We start from the raw sequence: 18,688 nt of genomic DNA, 5'->3' as shown, positions 1-18,688 counted from the left end.
CTCAAACAAACAAATCCTCAAAAAACACGATCATATTCGTTTTTGCTTGAACGATATAATATGATACAACCGAATATATAACACACAACTAAACTCACTCTATTTATAGATAATTGATCATAATTCTCACTTCCACCTAGTAGTTTCATTGTATTATTTATGTTTGGCATCAAAATTTTCGATACTACATAATTGATAATTTATCTCTTTTGTTTTTTTTTTTTTTTAAGATTAGATTTGAGCCCAATTTTTTCATATGTAATGGCCCAATAATATATTGTTATTAGAAGCCCAACAAAAGAAGTCACCCACGCATTAATCCACAATCCTAAAAAGAGCTTCGAGACTGTTTCTTCACTTCAGTGAGATATTGCTACAGACAACGATGTCGAAGTGGTGGCGCACAGCGGTGGTTGCCTTGAGGAAAACGGCGGAGACGTCAAGATCATACCATACGATTCAAGCAATTCCTAGGGAGATTAGCGGTAATAGAGTCTCAGTAAAAGATAGAGCCCAAGGCCGTATACCCGCCGTCGTATTCGCACAACCTAACCCTAGCACCGGCGGCGGTGGTACTCCTCCGAGGCCTGTTTCTAGAAAACATCTATTAACAACCGAAAAACGACAGATTCAGTCTATTCTCAACTCCATTGAGCTTCCTTATTTCTGCTCCACCACTTTTCCTCTACAGATCAGAGCCGGATCGGGTTCTTCAACTCTACTTGAATCCGGAAACGTTCTCCCGATTAAGGTAATGTAGTGCTCCATTTTCTAGTGGTGTTGTCGTGCCAAACGATCCATTTCCCCAATTGTTTTTGTGAATTAGGCGTTCAGTAACACTACAGTTGTTACGCTTCAGAAACTGTTATTGCAAGCAATTGTGAATAACTAGGGTTTCGAATCGAGATTGGAATTCATACTTTGATTCTGCCTGTTTTTGTATATAATTGAAATGATGGTGGATTTATTTGTAGGTGCATAGGGATTCAGAGACAGGAAAGCTTTTGAATTTGGTGTTTGTTTGGGCAGACGAAGGAACAGAACTCAAGGTTGATGTTCCCATTGTCTTTAAAGGCGAAGATATTTGCCCTGGTCTGAAAAAAGGTTTGTATACTCTCTGTGTCGATTCCATTGTTGTAGAAATAAGAACACAATTCTTATTAAATTACTATCAAAACTATGAATCTTAACCAGGTGGTTTTCTGAACAAGATAAGAACAAGTTTGAAGTACAAATGTCCATCAGAGCACATTCCTCAAAAGATTGAAATCGACATTAGCAATCTGGACATTGGAGATAAAGTGTTCATGAAGGAAGTTAATGTCCATTCATCTTTAGAGCTTCTAAGCAAAAATGAAAGCTTACCCATTTGCAAGATTGTTGCAGCTAAGATTGATAGCATGAAGCCCACACAGTAGGCACCCTATTATATCTCATGATTCAAGAAAGTTCAAAACATAAGGTACTTGTTTGTAGTTTTGCATTGTTATGAGAGATTTTGTGCAATAATTTTCAAAAATCTTGTCCAACTTGTGCTTCTGTAGCAATCAATAGAGATAGTTTGAAAATGTTATACCATAGGTCTGTCTTCCATCCCAACACACACACACACACACACACACACTCTCTCTCTCTCTCTCTCTCTCACACACACACACACACACAAAATAACATATCTTTGTGACGCTGCTAACTGCGTATCCATAGGAGACAACCCTAAAAGTGAGACACAACATAATATTAAAATGGAATATAGAAAACAAAAAAATAATAAAAAGGGGCAAAAGTGTATTTTTACATATAAACAAATTGCCAAAAAGAAGTGGAGTCACCCATAAGGGCTTGTGGTGCAACGTTTTTAAACTACAATGATCATCGGTGTAAAAGAAAAGGACCACATAAGGACTACATTTGGTTGATATTTTTAAACCGATTGTAGATTTTTTTTTCTAAGAATTATATAAACGTGATTCGGCAATTTGCAATTTGATTACATCTATGCTTGTTAGGAGTGTTTGGGAGTGCTTTTAAGAAGGACTTGTTAGCTTATTAGCTTTTCAAAAAAAGTCACTAAGTTAAAAAGGTGTTTGGTAAACACTAACTTTCAATTGAAAAAATGACTTCTTCAGAAAGCCGGAAATTTCTTTGTTAAAATTCAAGGAACTAATAACTAAGTATGGCGATAGAAATGAGGATATCCTCGGTGCTCGATCCCAACCTCAACATTGATAGTTATGTAATATATAAATAATAAATTAAACTATATAGCTTAATTTTCGTTAGCAAAATGATCAAACTAAATATTTCGGTTCCAAACAAAAGCTTAGTTGTTCACTTGGTTTTGAAAAGCAAGATGCGCTTCCATGCGATAAGGGTCCGGGAGTGCGATGCAAAATGCGAATGCATGGACATCACAGAGATGAGGTGCACAAGTAATCATTAGTGAAGAACACCAAGCAACAAGTTTGCATTGACCTCTCCCACCTCTTCAACCATGTCATCAAGAACACTAAACAATAAGTTTGCATCATTTGAAACATCTTAGACATCAATGGATTTCTTGAAAATTGATCCCTGTGGAGAATTCACTAGAAAGTTTATTATATCTTTTTGCACCACCAAATCACGTCAACAATCTCGAACATCCTTTTTGGGCTCATTCGTGTTCGTGTTCCTCCATTTTTCCTTTTAATGGATTTCTACTATTTTTCATTAGCAAAGAAACCCTTACCTCATACATGCTATGGGTTTCATTCCAGGACCAAATTGTCCAATTGCTTCTACAATGATATTAAAAGTATCATATGTAGCAGCGTTACAAGGAATATCTATGCAAATACAACAAAGTTTTAACATAAAAACTGCATATAAAAAAAACTTGTTTAAACATCAAAAAATAGTCCATATAACTTAAAAAACAACATTTTTATTAAAAAAAAAACATATGAAAGGAATAAAGAATACCCGTATCATAAAACCATTTTGCTATTTCACTACATGCTTTTCCTTGCGTTTGGCATAAAGAAATGAAATTGCACCAGATAATAAAAATGCAGAGAAAGATAATTCAACTGGAGAAAGAATTGATTTCATTGTTTGGTATAACTGAGAATCAATTAGAGAAATGTTTCTTGAGATTTATTTATATTGTTTGGTTGTATTAAGTAATGAAATGGAAATGAAGATTTTTACCTTGATTATTTATTATCAAACATTTTTTTTATAAAAATATATTATAATGTACATCTTAATTTGTCAAAATATTCATCTTTTATGTTTATAATGTTTTATTTTAAAATTACTTATAACCAAATAGTTTATTTTATTTTCAATTAATATTATATATATATATATATATATATATATATATATATATATATATATATATATATTTCTAATATAAAAAATAAGTTATTAATAGATCCAAGTATAATGAAATATGAAAATCATACTATTTGAAAAATATGTCCAATAATGGATACTAGAACAAGTCAAATTCAATATCCGTAACAACTAAAAAAAACATAACTTAAAATAACCTAATTATGCTATTGAGCCATCTGCAACCATTTTTATGTAACAACTCCACCATCTTCAAAAATGATTGGGTGCGGAATTGATATTTGCTATGTCAATCGCCTTAACTTTAGCAACGACAATAACGCATCATTTACTTAACTGTATCGCAACAGAATCCACTCATATTTTTCCAATGTCTAACCTAAGAACTTCAAATTATGTACAATAAAAACAAATAACTCTAAGAGCCGCTGTTTAGGATTGCGTAAGTCAGTCAATTCTTAACAAATTAAGCAGTTTTTAATCATAAAATGAAGCCAAAACATAGGAATATAATCTAAGAAAAATATTAGCTCGTTCCGAAGTCGTATGAGGAAATCATGGTTGTTGAAAGTTGGGCTAAAAGTTTACAAGATTCTGATACACAAACCAACAACTCTAACAACCCTTGTTTAGGGTTGTGTAAGTTAGCCAATTCCTAACCAATTGACCTATTTTTTAAGCAAAAAATGAAGCCAAGACAAAGGACTACACCCTAGGAAAAAAATCAGCTCGTTTCGAGGCTGTATGAAGAATTTATGGTTGTTGCAAAGTTGGGCTAAATTTTACAATATGCTGAACAAAGACTAACAACTTGTAATGCCCTGTTCCGAATTGTTTCCTAATTCGGGGCGGTGACCCGAAGATCAATTATCATAAGACTTAAGGCCTTTGGGAAAGAGAGATTTAGACCCATTTGGGCGTGGGTAATGTATTTTAGATGACCCGGGTGTTCGATTTGTGTTTTGGAGCCAAGGGATATATTGGTAAAGTATCAGTCTAAGCTTTTGTTGGATTTTGGATTTTAGTTCGGGAAGTTTTAAGGCAGGTTAAGTTGATAGAAGTGTAGAGCTTCTTGTCACCTTTCCGTGGATACAATGATCGTTGAAATCAGATTTAAAACGAAAAAGTTATAGCCTTCGGAAGTTTGGTGGTTCAAGGGTTAAACCTAGTATGCGGGGCGTACATAAGTGTACGTTGGGTGTACTAGTGTTAAGCCTAGTACGATAGGTGTACGTGGGAGTATGCGGGTCGTACTATGCAGATTGGTCTCGGATGCTTAAGGGAGTACGCAGGGCATACCAGAAGTATGCAAGGCGTACTCCAGTTAGACCCAAACCCTAATTTAGGGTCTTGGACCCTATTTAAGCTCCTCAACTCACCACCAAACCCTATTATCTTCAACCTCCATCCCTTTAAACCCTATAATCGAAACCCTAACCTCATTTGGTGTGGTTTTTGAGCTTTTTATGGTATTTCATGCATTTTGGTGATCTTTAAAGAAGAAGGAGCCTCTTGGAGAAGTGTGGCATTGCTTGGAGATTTTGGATCCATCCTTTGGGCACCTTGATCTATCTTCTAAGGGCATAAAGTTTCTATCTTGATGACTCTAGGCATTAGATATAGTTTAAGGAGTATTTTGGGTTTATTTTGGTCCTTAGAGTCATCCTTGTGAGCATGGGCTACTCCAAGAGCTTAGTATGATGGATCTTGACATTTGGGAGGTCCCTTGTTCACAAAAATGTCATCTTGATGAGTTGTGTTGGACCATACATGAGTTTGGGTGCTTATTATGGTTGGCAGTAAGGTTTTGGTCCCATTAAGCCGTGAAAAGGGAGTAAAGTTGCCAAGTTTACATGTTAAGACATCTCATTAGGGTCATATCTGAGTTTGGAAGTCGCTGACTTAACCATTAAGAGCTTAATGTTGATTTTTAGGGTCCATGTCGAGTACGTTGGGCGTACGTGGAGGTACGCTCAGTGTAATGCTGAATTATGCATCCATCGCTTGTACTTTGTACTTCGAGGGTGTGTATGTGGGGCATACCCTTCTGGTACGCGTGGCGTACTCCCCAACAAGTTGATTTTGGGCCCTTTAAGGTTTGGGCCTTATTGGGCCATTGGACTTTTGACTTTGGGCCATAGGTAGTCTGTAGGTTTTCTTAGTAATGGTCCCATGATGGTTTTGGGCTCAATTAGAAAGTTGGGCATTATTGGGCTTCGGCTTACCATTTTGAGATTTGGGCTTTTTGTGCAAATGGGTTGGATCTTGGTTTTGGGCCAAGTAATAAAAGGGTAAAATGGTCTTTTACCCTTTAGGAAGTTGGATTATAGATTGGGCATCAGATTTTGAGTTATTGGGTTAATTATTAATTAAGGTTGTATGTATTGTTAGTTGGTGCGAGGTTATCCGATTCAGTGACCCGAGCAGTCAGTGGATTATCAGCGGTTTGAGGTGAGTCTTCCTTCGCAATAGTCGTGCGTCGAAGGCACCAAGGCCGGCCCACTAGTTTGTGTTATAGTGTGATAATTGTCTTTGTGACAATTGTCAGTTATGCTTGTATTTGCTTGATGACTATGTGATTGTTGTTATGATATTAAGTGGTAGTAGTAGGGGTGAAATAGACCTAGTATTCGGTTGAAATAGACCGAAGGGGTAGGCCAACACCCAGATATGCTTGGCAACATCTTGTTGAAATAGACCGAAAAGGTAGGCCAACACCCAGATATGCATGGCAGTATCTGGTTGAAATAGATCGACGGGGTAGACCGACACCCACATACGCTTGGCAGTATGTTTGTTTAGTATGTGGTGTTTTGGGGAACTCACTAAGCTTCATTCTTACGGTTTTCAGTTTATGTTTTAGGTACTTCCAGTTTGAAAGGAAAGACCCGGACTTGATCGCAGCGCATCCACCCATGTTTCCGCATTATGATGATTTTGGGATTGTACTCTGATAATTGCTTTTCGTATAAAGTATTTTTGAATATGTAGAAAAGGATAATGAATGTTTGGCTTAAAGATAATTAACATTTTGTTCGAATTAAAAATGAAATTTTTACCTCATAATTTTTGGGACGTTACAAGTTGGTATCAAAGCCTTGGTTTGATGGATTCGGGCACACTCTCGGGTGTGACTGAACTCAAACTGAAGAAATGATAATCTTTTGAAAGAAAATAAGTTCTAAAAAGATTTTTGTTGTCACACCCCCGAACCGGACGGCGGAAACGTCCGAGGGCTCTTGTAACTTAAAGTGAATACCATCACAATGATTATACATGAATCATAACATCATTCATCACCATGCATTGAAATATTACAACTGATATTGTTTACATTCAGTACATTGTTTAAACGTTACAATTCCATAACATAGACTGTCTAATAGATAGTATAAGCAAAACACCATGACATGACTTGGTACTTATTCTCCGGCTTACCTGTTACCTGAGAATACAAGTTATTTTGAAAACGGTCAACATATGAAATGTTGGTGAGTTCATAAGTAATGTTATGGAAAAATGATTTTTGTGAAGATTGCAAACCCAGAAAATCCGATATTTTCTGAAAAGAGTATTTGTTAAAAAAAATGTGAAGATCCGTAAATATGCGTGTCGATTTTGAAAACATGTATAATTGTTGAACTTTGTATACATCACATAGGTTAAAATGTTGAACTTCCCGGGAAAACCCGATGTTTTCCCAATATGTAAATCACATGACTTGTTTATTGTTATACCGATACGACGATTGTTTTTGAATACCCAGGTGACATTGGATTAATTAAGGTTTGTGAGTTGTTACAATCACGCATTAATGAAAATGACTATTTTATAACTACAAATTACGAACGATCCTTAAGGCGTCGTCCGTACTACTCACATAATCCAACCACCCCGACTTCTATTGATTAACGCTATAAACCTGATTACTCGAATTCTCATAAGCCGGTCAACCGAGGAGAAATGGGGGTACAAAGCCCCCTTTATTTCCATAGGTTATTCAAGGCTATTTGGAATGCGAAAAGCACTTGGCTCGAATCGCATTTGACTTCTCGACCTCACTAGCAGTACTAATGGGCCATTAGGGCCCAATAGCACAATAGAGCTATTGAAAGTCCTTTTACATGAAACCAGGTCATCAAAAAGGCCCATTAACATGTAAGCGCGTTCCCTTCGGGCCCAAAGATCATGTTATTGGGATAGCAAGGCCCAACAAGCACGATTTGAAACTTTCAAGCCCAAAGATTGAATGTTGACTCATCGTAGTTATCGCGTGTTTATTGAAATCCTATGATTTATTGATTTTTGTTTTGTTATTGATTCGAGACCGAATCAATTCGTTTTGTAACGATATTGGGTGTTAGGTGTGTATTTGTTCTTATGCTTCGTCGGTAGTCATGGGTCTTGTATTACGTCTTAATGAATTAATTCGTTTAAAAGTAAGATTTTTACTTTTTCACAATCTTTCTTCTATAAAAATAGCACTTTTAGTCCTTTATATAAAAGAATTTCATTTTAGTCCTTAAAACATTATTTTGACACTTTTGTGTCATAAACTTGTAGAAAAGACACTTTTACCCCCAAATTTTGTTTTGTAACAGCTTTAGTCCTTTCAGAATAAAGTTTTCTCGGTTAAACCCCTCAATTTCGCAACTTTGACAGTTTTGGCCCAAAATAGAAAAATTTTACATTTTTTTATCCTTTTTGAATTTGAAAAGCATTTTTGACCATTGGAATTGTTTTATTTCACTTCAAATCCCCTGTTTTACAAAAAGTTGCATTTTCAGCCCCTCAAATTTGGAAATTTCGCATTTTGAAGCTTATTGGGCCGAAAAGCCCAAATTTAGCCCATTAAATTCAAAATTTACGTTTAAGCCCCTCCAAAAATGTTGATGTTCAGAAAAATTATCATAGAAACTTTTTGGACACTTTTGACCCTCCAGAAATTTTAATTTGTCGGTTTGGACCCCAAGTTTTGTATTTTTGACAATTTAAGCCCAAAAATGAGTTTTATGTTCAAGTATGTTCATCCTAACCATATAAAATATTTTTCTTGAGTTGATTAGTATAAAATAGTTTAGGTTATGTTTATTTCCTTCCCCATGTTTTAGATCTTGGTTTTACACACTTGTTGAATAACATATTTATCACAAACACATAATATCACACACATACATGCATCAAATCACACATAGCATACATTTACACATAGATCTACACATTTACTTGTATTCTCCCCCATAAAACTCATAAAAACCAAAAAGAAAGGGGTATGAAACTCACCTTGGGTGTGGTTTCGGTTTTGGAAGGAAAAGATGAGAAGAATTCGATCCTAGGAACCTTTCTTGGAAGACCTCGAATTTAAAGGGCTTCTAAGGTGCAAGATCACAAGATTGAATGGATTTAGAAGAGATTTTGATGAAATGAAGGGAGTTAGATCATAAGTTAGCCATTAACTTACCCTAGATGATGAATTACTTGATGAAGATCCTTAGACTTCAAGCCAAATTTTTGAGATTTTGGATGAAGAAGAAGAGATGATCTTTGAGTGGTTTAGAGAGAAATCTAGTTGGGATGTGTGTGTTTGTTTGGTTTCGACCGAGAATGAGAGAGAGGGAGAACAAGAGAAGTGCTTGCATGGAAAGATGAGATTGCATGGATGTTTGAAGTGTAAAACATGGATATCCTCCATATAAAAGTGATGTGTCATGCAAGAAGTCAACTTCCTCTTTTCCTTTGGGCTTGGGCCGAGAATGGTGAAGAAAAAGGAAGGGATTGAGCCTTAATTGCTTAAGCCCAATTTTCATGGTTATGTTGAGTGATTTTTGGTCCAAATAATTATAAATGTGATTTTTATGACCCATGAAGGCTAAATTAGGTTAATTATGGCCCAATATGTTTCATTTGAATAATTTATTTCATTCTAGGCCCAATATGTTTCATTTAAATAATTTATTTCATTCTAGGCCCAATATGGCCCAAAAATTTGAAATAAATGGAGGTGGGTCCAATTAGAGCCCATTTAAGAGTTCTAAGCCCAAGATAGTCAAATTGGAAGCTTATTGGTCCATTGGGCCCAATAAGGAAGTCATAGTCCGAAATGAACTTAAATAAGGATTTCTAAGATTTCCAATTGCTTGATGACTATTTGCAATGCTTGTATGAAGTGTTTGATTGAAATTTTGTTGTCATAGAGTAAGCATCATACATGCTTTCATGTCTTTGATTCATAATTGGCATAAGTGTTGTAGTTACAAAGAACAAAAATTTCTAGTTGTGACATTTGTAAAAAGAATAAATTTCAAAAAGGATTTTGTAAAGAAAAAGGGGGTGTGATGCGTGCAATCAGCTGAGCTGAAGTAAGAGATTCCAAGATTACCCATAAATGATGATATGTTATATGATATGAATGTTTTCATGCTAGGACAAGGTTATGGATACTTTTAGGAATTTGATGATAGATGGGCCTGGTATGTGATGTCTTGTAGCCTAAGAAACATTGGATGCTATGCTAGATTAGGAATATGTATTGGTATTAGTAATTGCTAAGTGTATGCTTTCAAAGTTGTATACGATTAGGATCATATAGCCATAGAATGATTGCTTTGGCATTATTTCCTGTTCCTTTTTTGGTTGTAGTCCCAGGGTAGAGTCTTTTATTTGACAATCTATTTGATCATGTATTGTGTTAACTTGCATGCATAAAGCAACTGGTAGTGTGAGTGAAAGTTCCTAGCATCGTTCTAGTATGTGAGTATGAATGTTCTTTTGTTATTCTATGGAATGGAGTGCTACTACATGAATCTTGCTTTCTTTGCGCTTTGTGGAACTTGTAACGCTCCGATTCTCGAATACCAACTTATGGTTATAAATTCTCATAAATTCAAGATCTACTCGACAAGTTGGTTGCCCGAATCGTCAAGTAGCACCAGGTTTGAGCCACGTGTTTAAGTGACCAAGTTGCCGAGTCGGAAGAGCGACTCGATGAGCTGGAGCTGGAGGGTGAAATCCTAATTTTCGAGGTTTGGCACCCTATTTAAGGGATCATTAGCCTCCCTTAGTTCCTTTACAACCTCTTGAGAGTCCAAAAACCCTAATTTGTGTGTGTGCTCCATATTAGTGTAAATCGCAAGATTGGAAAGAAGACATTGATGTAGGAAACTTGAAGATCAACAAGTTGGAGGCAAGAACGTTTGTGGGTCTGAAGTCTATCTCAGCTAGCTTCATTTGAGGTATCAATTCATGATCTTGGCCTCATTTCCTTTCTAGATCTCTTTAGATGAAGTTAGGGTTTCTTGGCTTGGTTATGAAGCTATTCATGGGTATGAGCTCAGATTTGAAGTTGTAACTTTACATCTGAACTCTCTTTGATTTGTAAGTCCATAAAGCTATCAGCATTGGCAAGCATGAACCCCTCCTTAAGTGTAAAACCCCATTTCAAGCTTGGTTGTGGCATTTTGAGTCATTAGAGCTTTGCATGCACGTAAAGTTTGCAATTTTACGTGATAAGCATGCTTTGGGAAGTTGGATCTGTAGTATGGAACCTTAACATGGCTTAAAAAGCATCTGTATGGATAAAGGACTGAAGGGACCCGACGAGTCGCATGGTAGACTCGGCGAGTCACATGAAGATGGTCATGAACTCGACGAGTTGGATGAACAACTCGGCGAGTCCGAAGAACATTACCTTGGGCTCGGCGAGTGGCATGGTGACTTGACGAGTTGGTAAGTTATGCAAGGAATTCGGCGAGTAGCTGAGGGTACTCAATGAGTTGAGGTCAACATGGACTGTTGACCTTGATAGTTGACTTTGACTTTGACCAAGGGTTGACCGTTTTGACTTTTGAGGATAATTGGTAAGCGAGTATTTATGAATTGGATCTTTGATGGTTATAGGTGTTGGAGTTTCGGGCAACATTATTTCGGGCAACTTTTGAGAATACATTACGTAGTGTAATCATGAAAACCCCTTTGTAGTAATGTATTCTTTGGCAACATTATTTCAACGCCGGTGAGCGTAGGTGGGTCGACGTGGCATAAGTAAGTGGGGAGTCTGGTTTGCCTTGGATCTCTTGCATCAGACGGTAAGGATTGATTATACGATCTATTGCACTTTTGGGATTGTAGATTATGTCTTGGGAGTAGTTGTAGCCTGGTTTAGGGCAGAGGTTGTTTTAGCAGCTGCAGTTCAGTTGTGGACTTTTGAACTGGTAAGTGAGTCAGGGTGCGAACCCTGAAAAAACTGATTCTAGAGCTTGAGAGCGGGAAGTTTATTGGAACACCTTTGGAAAAAAAGGGGCATTACGTGGGAAGTCTATGGACAGGGTTTCACAGGATGGTTATTCAGCATTGTCAGGACTCAGTGGTCTTAGCAACCGTTCGTGATTAACGGACGGAAACGCCAAGGGAAGTGGTTCGTTGCCGAGATATTAGTTAGAGAATTTACCTTGTGGTCTTTAGGACATGAGTGTGGTTCAAGCAGTAGTGATCAACGGTTTCTCTAGGGTTCTGCAAGTTTCCATCTGGTTCTTGGAAGTGTGGGATCAATCGAGATGAACTAGTAATGGAGCACTAGTGGGAAAGAGTTGGTTGTCATCAGATCGGTTGTTGGAAGTGAGAAGGATTAAGAATCCTCCAATTTTCATGTATTAGGAAGGCTTAGGCGAATCTAAGAGGGGGAATCTTACCCTAACTTGCAGAAGCGAGAGAGGTTTTGGATCAGGGATACGTTTCATAACCCGATAGGGAGAATAGAGGCCCTAGTGGCTGCTTGGTTTGAGGGTTGTGTTGATTTGGGGTTCGGTAAAACTCCCCAACATAGGAAGCATGTCTTCTGGGTGCTTGATAGAAGAAGTAGGGGAACCAGGTGAGAGTTCTAGTCAAGAATTGAGTTCAGCTTGAGTATTCGTTCAAGGGCGTGCTCGACTCTGAGGGTTTTTGGATTGATAGATTGAGGGTTTTGTTAGCTAATAGGGGCTCATTAGTGTATACAGCATGGGAGTGCAGGTTATTTAGCATATGTGGTAGACATGCAGGTCAGGGAACAGACCACGGATTTCTGAGAGGGTGGACGATCCGCATGAGGTCTAGGGTTAGGTTGGGGATATAGTCCACAAAGTAGATCTGGAGTTCGAAGCCCTAAGTGTCTGAGAACAGGAAGCATGAGAGAGAGCATCAGGAGGGGGTCTTGGAAGATGCTCAATGGTTTAGAGCTGTCCGGATAGACTGAAGGCCAGTGGGGAGTACCAATCAGACCGAGGGCTCGAAGAACGTTCCAGACATACTGAAGGCTTGGTAGGGCGGTCCAGTCATGCTGAAGACTCTGTATATATGTTCATAGATCTATGTTCGGGTATTGAGTAGGCTGTTATGCTATATAAATTAGAAGGTCTGTCCCCAAGTATTAACATGTTTCTGGAGTAGGCTGAAGAATCTGATGTATTTTTGGTTGATTGGGAGTTGTTATTATTGGTCGGACGGATCTCAAAAGGGTCTTGGTGATCTCATCAGTTCGGAGTGTCTCCAAGTCTTCATCTTTTGGGATCGGGTAATACTCTAGCAGGGACTGAGAGTGGATCCGTATGGTTATTCGATAGTTTTGGGTAGGTTTGGGATTGGAATATCCCGTCATTCAAATTCTGGGAACTGGGTTAGATCTTTCTCATGATCATCTATGACACTTGGATAGGGTTGTGGTGGTCTTGCTCTATGCAGTAGGCCAAGATACCCGGTGCGGGCCGACTGTAAGTCGTATGCACGGAGGCTCAAAGGGAGCAGTAGGGTTAAGGTGGTAGGCCAACAAACCCTGAGAATTTTAGCTCAATAGTTGAATTAATTAGACATGATTGGTATTCCAACCAGAAGAGGTGATATGGGTTCGATATGAGTATCGTACCAGTTGACCGGTAGTGGTAGGTATGTTGATGATTGTTTGAGTTATTGTGATGTGTCTTGGGTTGGTTTTATCCTTGATAGAGCCATAACATGTCTGAAGTAAGGAGAAGATGGGTCACTAAAGACCAGGTAGGATGTGAGGCTTATGTGGGTCATGTAACGTTCATTATGTTGGTAGCACATGGTAGTAAGGCGTGGAAGCAGGTCCAACCAATCAGTTTCTTTTCAGAAAGATGCATGGGACTGCTATTTATGTGTGTGTTTTGGTTCAGTAATCGGTAAGGTGTCCGAAGCACGAGTTATTGGCAGACAAGTTGGGACCAAGGAGGTTTCGACTTCGCTTGAGAAACGTCATATGGTAGCAGGAAGAGGTGAAGTGGGTTATGATTCGGGATTCATGTGTGGTAGTAGTTTTTGTATTGTTATGTTGTTCATTGATGAAAGGAGCATAGATTAGGCCCTACGAGTGGCGGAGGAAAGTGGATATCTGCAGGGTCGGATTGTTGGGCCAAACATGTGAGGGATACGAGGGTATTCCCTCTTAGGGGTGATTGGAGTCATCGTAGGCTCGCTTGGTATTCCATCCCAAGGTTGTTCGAGCCAGGCATGAGTGTTCGTATTCATTAGTGGATCGATTATGTATGATATTATGAGAACTGGGGGATGTATTATCATGTCAGCGAAGAGGGTTCGCTCTAGGAAAAAGGGAAAGTTGGGTTTCTGATACTTTAGACCATTAGGATTTTGTCAACTTGGCAAGGTGGCATGAAGGATAGACCTTTTGAAAAGGTCCGATTGGGATTCACATCACCTTTCACAATTCTCACTTGCGAAAGTGCATCAAGGATCAGGAGGCTGTAGTATCGTTGGATGATATTAAGGTCGGTGAGCACGTGGACATTGTGGAGAGGCCTGTAGCCATTTTGGAGAGAGGGTGAAAGCTATGTGGGTCAAGGAGGTACGTTTGGTAAGGGTACATCAGGAGAACCAAAGAGGGTCCAAGTGGGCATGGGAGCCAGAGTCAGAGTTGCAGGAGCACTATCCGAGGATGTTCGCCGCAGTAGACTTTGAGGACGAAGTCTAGTTCAAGTGGGGGAGAATTGTAACGCCCCGATTCTTGAATACCAACTCATGGTTATAGATTCTCATGAATTCAAGATCTACTCGACAAGTTGGTTACCCAAATCGTCGAGTAGCAATGGGTTTGGGCCACGTGTTTAAGTGGCCAACTTGTCGAGTCGGAAGAACGACTCGACGAGGTGGAGCTGGAGGGTGAAACCCTAATTTCCGGGGTTTGGCACCCTATTTAAGGGATCATTAGCCTCCCTTAGTTCCTTTACAACCTCTTGAAAGTCCAGAAACCCTAATTTGTGTGTGTGCTCCATATTAGTGTAAATCGCAAGATTGGAAAGAAGACATTGATGCAGGAAACTTGAAGATCAACAAGTTGGAGGCAATAACGTTTGTGGGTCTGAAGTCTATCTCAGCTAGCTTCATTTGAGGTATCAATTCATGATCTTGGCCTCATTTCCTTTCTAGATCTCTTTGGATGAAGTTAGGGTTTCTTGGCTTGGTTATGAAGATATTCATGGGTATGAGCTCAGATTTGAAGTTGCAACCTTAGATCTGAAATCTCTTTGATTTGTAAGTCCATAAAGCCATCAGCATTGGCAAGCATGAACCCCTCCTTAAGTGTAAAACCCCATTTCAAGCTTGGTTGTGGCATTTTGAGTCATTAGAGCTTTGCATGCACGTAAAGTTTGCAATTTTACGTGATAAGCATGCTTTGGGAAGTTGGATCTGTAGTATGGAACCTTAACATGGCTTAAAAAGCATCTGTATGGATAAAGGACTGAAGGGACCCGACGAGTCGCATGGTAGACTCGGCGAGTCACATGAAGATGGTCATGAACTCGACGAGTTGGATGAACAACTCGGCGAGTCCGATGAACATTACCTTGGGCTCGGCGAGTGGCATGGTGACTCGACGAGTTGGTAAGTTATGCAAGGAACTCGTCGAGTAGCTGAGGGTACTCAACGAGTTGAGGTCAACATGGACTGTTGACCTTGATAGTTGACTTTGACTTTGACCAAGGGTTGACTGTTTTGACTTTTGAGGATAATTGGTAAGCGAGTATTTATGAATTGGATCTTTGATGGTTATAGGTGTTGGAGTTTCGGGCAATCATGATTTCGTGGTTCAGTCCGACAATGCAAGGTGAGTTATCCTCACTATATCAACAGGGTCTAAGGCACCAAGGCCGACCCTTTCCCATATTGTGTTTTGGTAATTGTTTGGCATGCTTTTGGATCTTTTAGAGATGCGTCCTGGTAGTTAGGGCGGTAATATGTTAGCGATCCGGTTAGGTCGGTATCCTGGTTAGGATGTTGCTATGCTATATGATCTGTTAGATCGATTTGTTATACATGGTCTGTTATGTGATTATCTGTTATGTGCACATGATTGTTTGGTATGGGGTTTAGGTTGAGGCGGGTCCTGCTTTATACTATAGGCCAACATACCTAGGGCGGACCAGATAGACTGTAAACCCAGAAGGGAACATAGTCAGGCCGAAGTCCCAACGAGCGGTCCGGATAGGTTGAAGGCCCAAGAGGGCGGTCCAGATGTGCTGAGGCTCGGAGAGTGGACCAGACAGACTGAAGGCCCGGTGCGGGCGGTCCAGTCATACTGTAGACTCAGGGAGTGGACCTGGTGGACTGAAGGCCCCTTTCGGGCGGACCAGCCACACTGCAGACTCGAGATGCATGGTTGGTCTGCATTTGTTGATATGGTATGATTATGATTATGGTTATATGCAGTTGGTATTTTGGGGGTAACTCACTAAGCTTTCGGGCTTATAGTTTTAGTTTATTGTTTCAGGTTCAACGGATGGTCGCGGGTTGGCGAAGGCATGACCGTACACTTCCTCGATTGACGATTATGATTTCTAGGGACTCTGATGTATAAAATATTTTGAAAAGAATTTGTAATAATTAAATGGTTTCAAATGATTTAAAAAGTTTTATGTTGGCTGGAATTTTTCTGGGTGTTACAAGTTGGTATCAAAGCCTTGGTTTGAGTGAATTGGAGGAACACTCGTGTGAATCCAGTCTCAAATCAGGGAAATATTTTCAAAATGATTTTAAATGATTTTCAAAATAAGTAAACGAGGATGTGGAGTGTACGATCAGCTGGAGCCAGTAAGTAGACCCCAAAATACCATACGGTTATTTGATATTGTGATTTGTTAGAACAACATGCTAGTACTAGGTTAGGGATCTTCAAGAATTGCATGATAGAATTGCCTGAGTACATGATGCCTAGCCTAGGGTTTTCCTTATATGAGATTGACATCATTATTGTAGCTACTTGTGTATGTATCGCAACTGTATATAATTAAGAGCTTATAGCCTGAGAATGTTTGATATGGCCTTATGTTATGTTCTTATTGGTTAGGGCTTAGGGTAGGATTGGATATTTGAAAGTCTATTGGGTCCATCATTATGTATAGCTAGCAGACACTAGTGCTGCAGGGGTTAGTGGAAATTTCATGGATGGGTGGGTAGTGAGAGGCCGGGAGGCCAGTTATGAGACATTTAGCATTCCTCTAGGAGTGAGGATTTATCGCTCGCTATGTATATGTATATGGTAGTGTGTTGTGGTGATACTTGAGACAAATATAGGTAGGTGTGGAAGGTAGTATGGGCCCGTACTACTGAAAGCACAGGACCCATACGCGTATCAAGGAAGTCACAACCCCTAGGGTTGGGTTGGGGAATCAGTTCCCAGTTATGATATGGAATATTTGAGACATCTTGAGACCGGATCCAGGTTAGGATTGGGAGCGGGCAGCCATGTTAGTCCAGCATTTTTAGGGGATTGTGTTAGTGAGATCATCCGGGAGTAGGTGATCAAGATTGTCTGGGGGCAGTTGCCGGAGGTGACGGGTCTATTAAGACCGCCATGGTTGAGTATTTCGACGAGCGTTGTGCAGCCATTATTGAGACGGTTGTCGCAGCAGCTTAAACAACTGTAACAACGGCAAGGGATAGGAGTTGGTCGAGCTTTCCAGTACCGGGACTTGTTATTGGTGCATATTTTGATGAGCAGAGAGTTGCAATTATCTGGGACCAGGTGGATGATCTGTACTCGTTATATTTCTGCGGGTTGAGCGGGAGAGGCTAACGTGTGTGTATCTAGATTTGAGGCTTGGGGGTTTTGCTCGAGACCGAAATGTGCAACGCAGGGACACCGGAAGGGAGCGATGGTGATGTTCAGCTGGGGATTTGCAGCTGGAAGTGGAATGGTTAGTTGATGGATTGGATTGTCGTTTTGTAGGGCGAGGATTGTGCCCTCTCAGTTTTTCAAGCTCGAAAGAGTGAGCAGGCTTGTGACCCGAGGGTAGATTGTCTTTGTGACAACCGTCAATTTCTGATCAAGTCAAAGTCAACCAAAGTTAACTGGTCAAACCGATCAACTCATCTAACCCTTGTATATTAGGGTTTACACTATGTTACTATTGTGCAACTCACTATTTTAATAAGAAGTTATCACTTGGAAAGTTCATTCGTTTAGAAATTTCAAACCCTAATCAGGGTAAGTGATGAAACTATTCGATAAAACGTTATTTCATACCCCTCGGGGGTGTATGAACCTTGCATTGCAAAGCTAAACACCCAAAAAGGTCACACACAAAATCTCTTCCAAATCTCTCTAAGTATGTGAAATCTCTCCCAAATCTCTCTAAGTATGTGAAATCTCTCCCAAGTATCTCCATGTATGTGAAATCTCTCCTAAATCTCTCCTAAATCTCTCCATATATGTGAAATCTCTCCCAAATCTCTCCATGTATGTGAAATCTCTCCCAAATCTCTCCTAAATCTCTCTCAGTAGACTTTGAGGAGGAAGTCTAGTTCAAGTGGGAAGAATTGTAACGCCCCGATTCTTGAATACCAACTCATAAGTATAGATTCTCATGAATTCAAGATCTACTCGACAAGTTGGTTACCCGAATCGTCGAGTAGCAACGGGTTTGGGCCACGTGTTTAAGTGGCCAACTTGTCGAGTCGGAAGAACGACTCGACGAGGTGGAGCTGGAGGGTGAAACCCTAATTTCCGGGGTTTCGCACCCTATTTAAGGGATCATTAGCCTCCCTTAGTTCCTTTACAACCTCTTCAGAGTCCAGAAACCCTAATTTGTGTGTGTGCTCCATATTAGTGTAAATCACAAGATTGGAAAGAAGACATTGATGCAGGAAACTTGAAGATCAACAAGTTGGAGGCAAGAACGTTTGTGGGTCTGAAGTCTATCTCAGCTAGCTTCATTTGAGGTATCAATTCATGATCTTGGCCTCATTTCCTTTCTAGATCTCTTTGGATGAAGTTAGGGTTTCTTGGCTTGGTTATGAAGCTATTCATGGGTATGAGCTCAGATTTGAAGTTGTAACTTTA

At 39.5% G+C, this 18,688-nt stretch overlaps 1 protein-coding gene across 1 annotated transcript; it reads left to right on the top strand.

Annotated features, from left to right (window-relative positions):
• The first annotated feature begins 329 nt into the window (after positions 1–329).
• Positions 330–1,578, top strand: LOC145043953 (Ribosomal protein L25/Gln-tRNA synthetase, anti-codon-binding domain-containing protein). The gene is made up of 3 exons (XM_078992732.1): positions 330–751; positions 975–1,104; positions 1,195–1,578. The coding sequence occupies exons 1-3, from the start codon at positions 386–388 to the stop codon at positions 1,416–1,418; spliced, it is 720 nt and encodes a 239-aa protein (XP_078848858.1). The 5' UTR covers positions 330–385; the 3' UTR covers positions 1,419–1,578.
• The last annotated feature ends 17,110 nt before the right edge of the window (positions 1,579–18,688 follow it).

Source organism: Lactuca saligna, chromosome 4 (genome assembly GCF_052625555.1).
Source record: "Lactuca saligna cultivar CGN05327 chromosome 4, ASM5262555v1, whole genome shotgun sequence".
Taxonomy (NCBI): Eukaryota; Viridiplantae; Streptophyta; class Magnoliopsida; order Asterales; family Asteraceae; genus Lactuca; species Lactuca saligna.
Note: the sequence above shows the minus strand (reverse complement) of the source record. Positions and strands in the feature narration are given on the sequence as shown.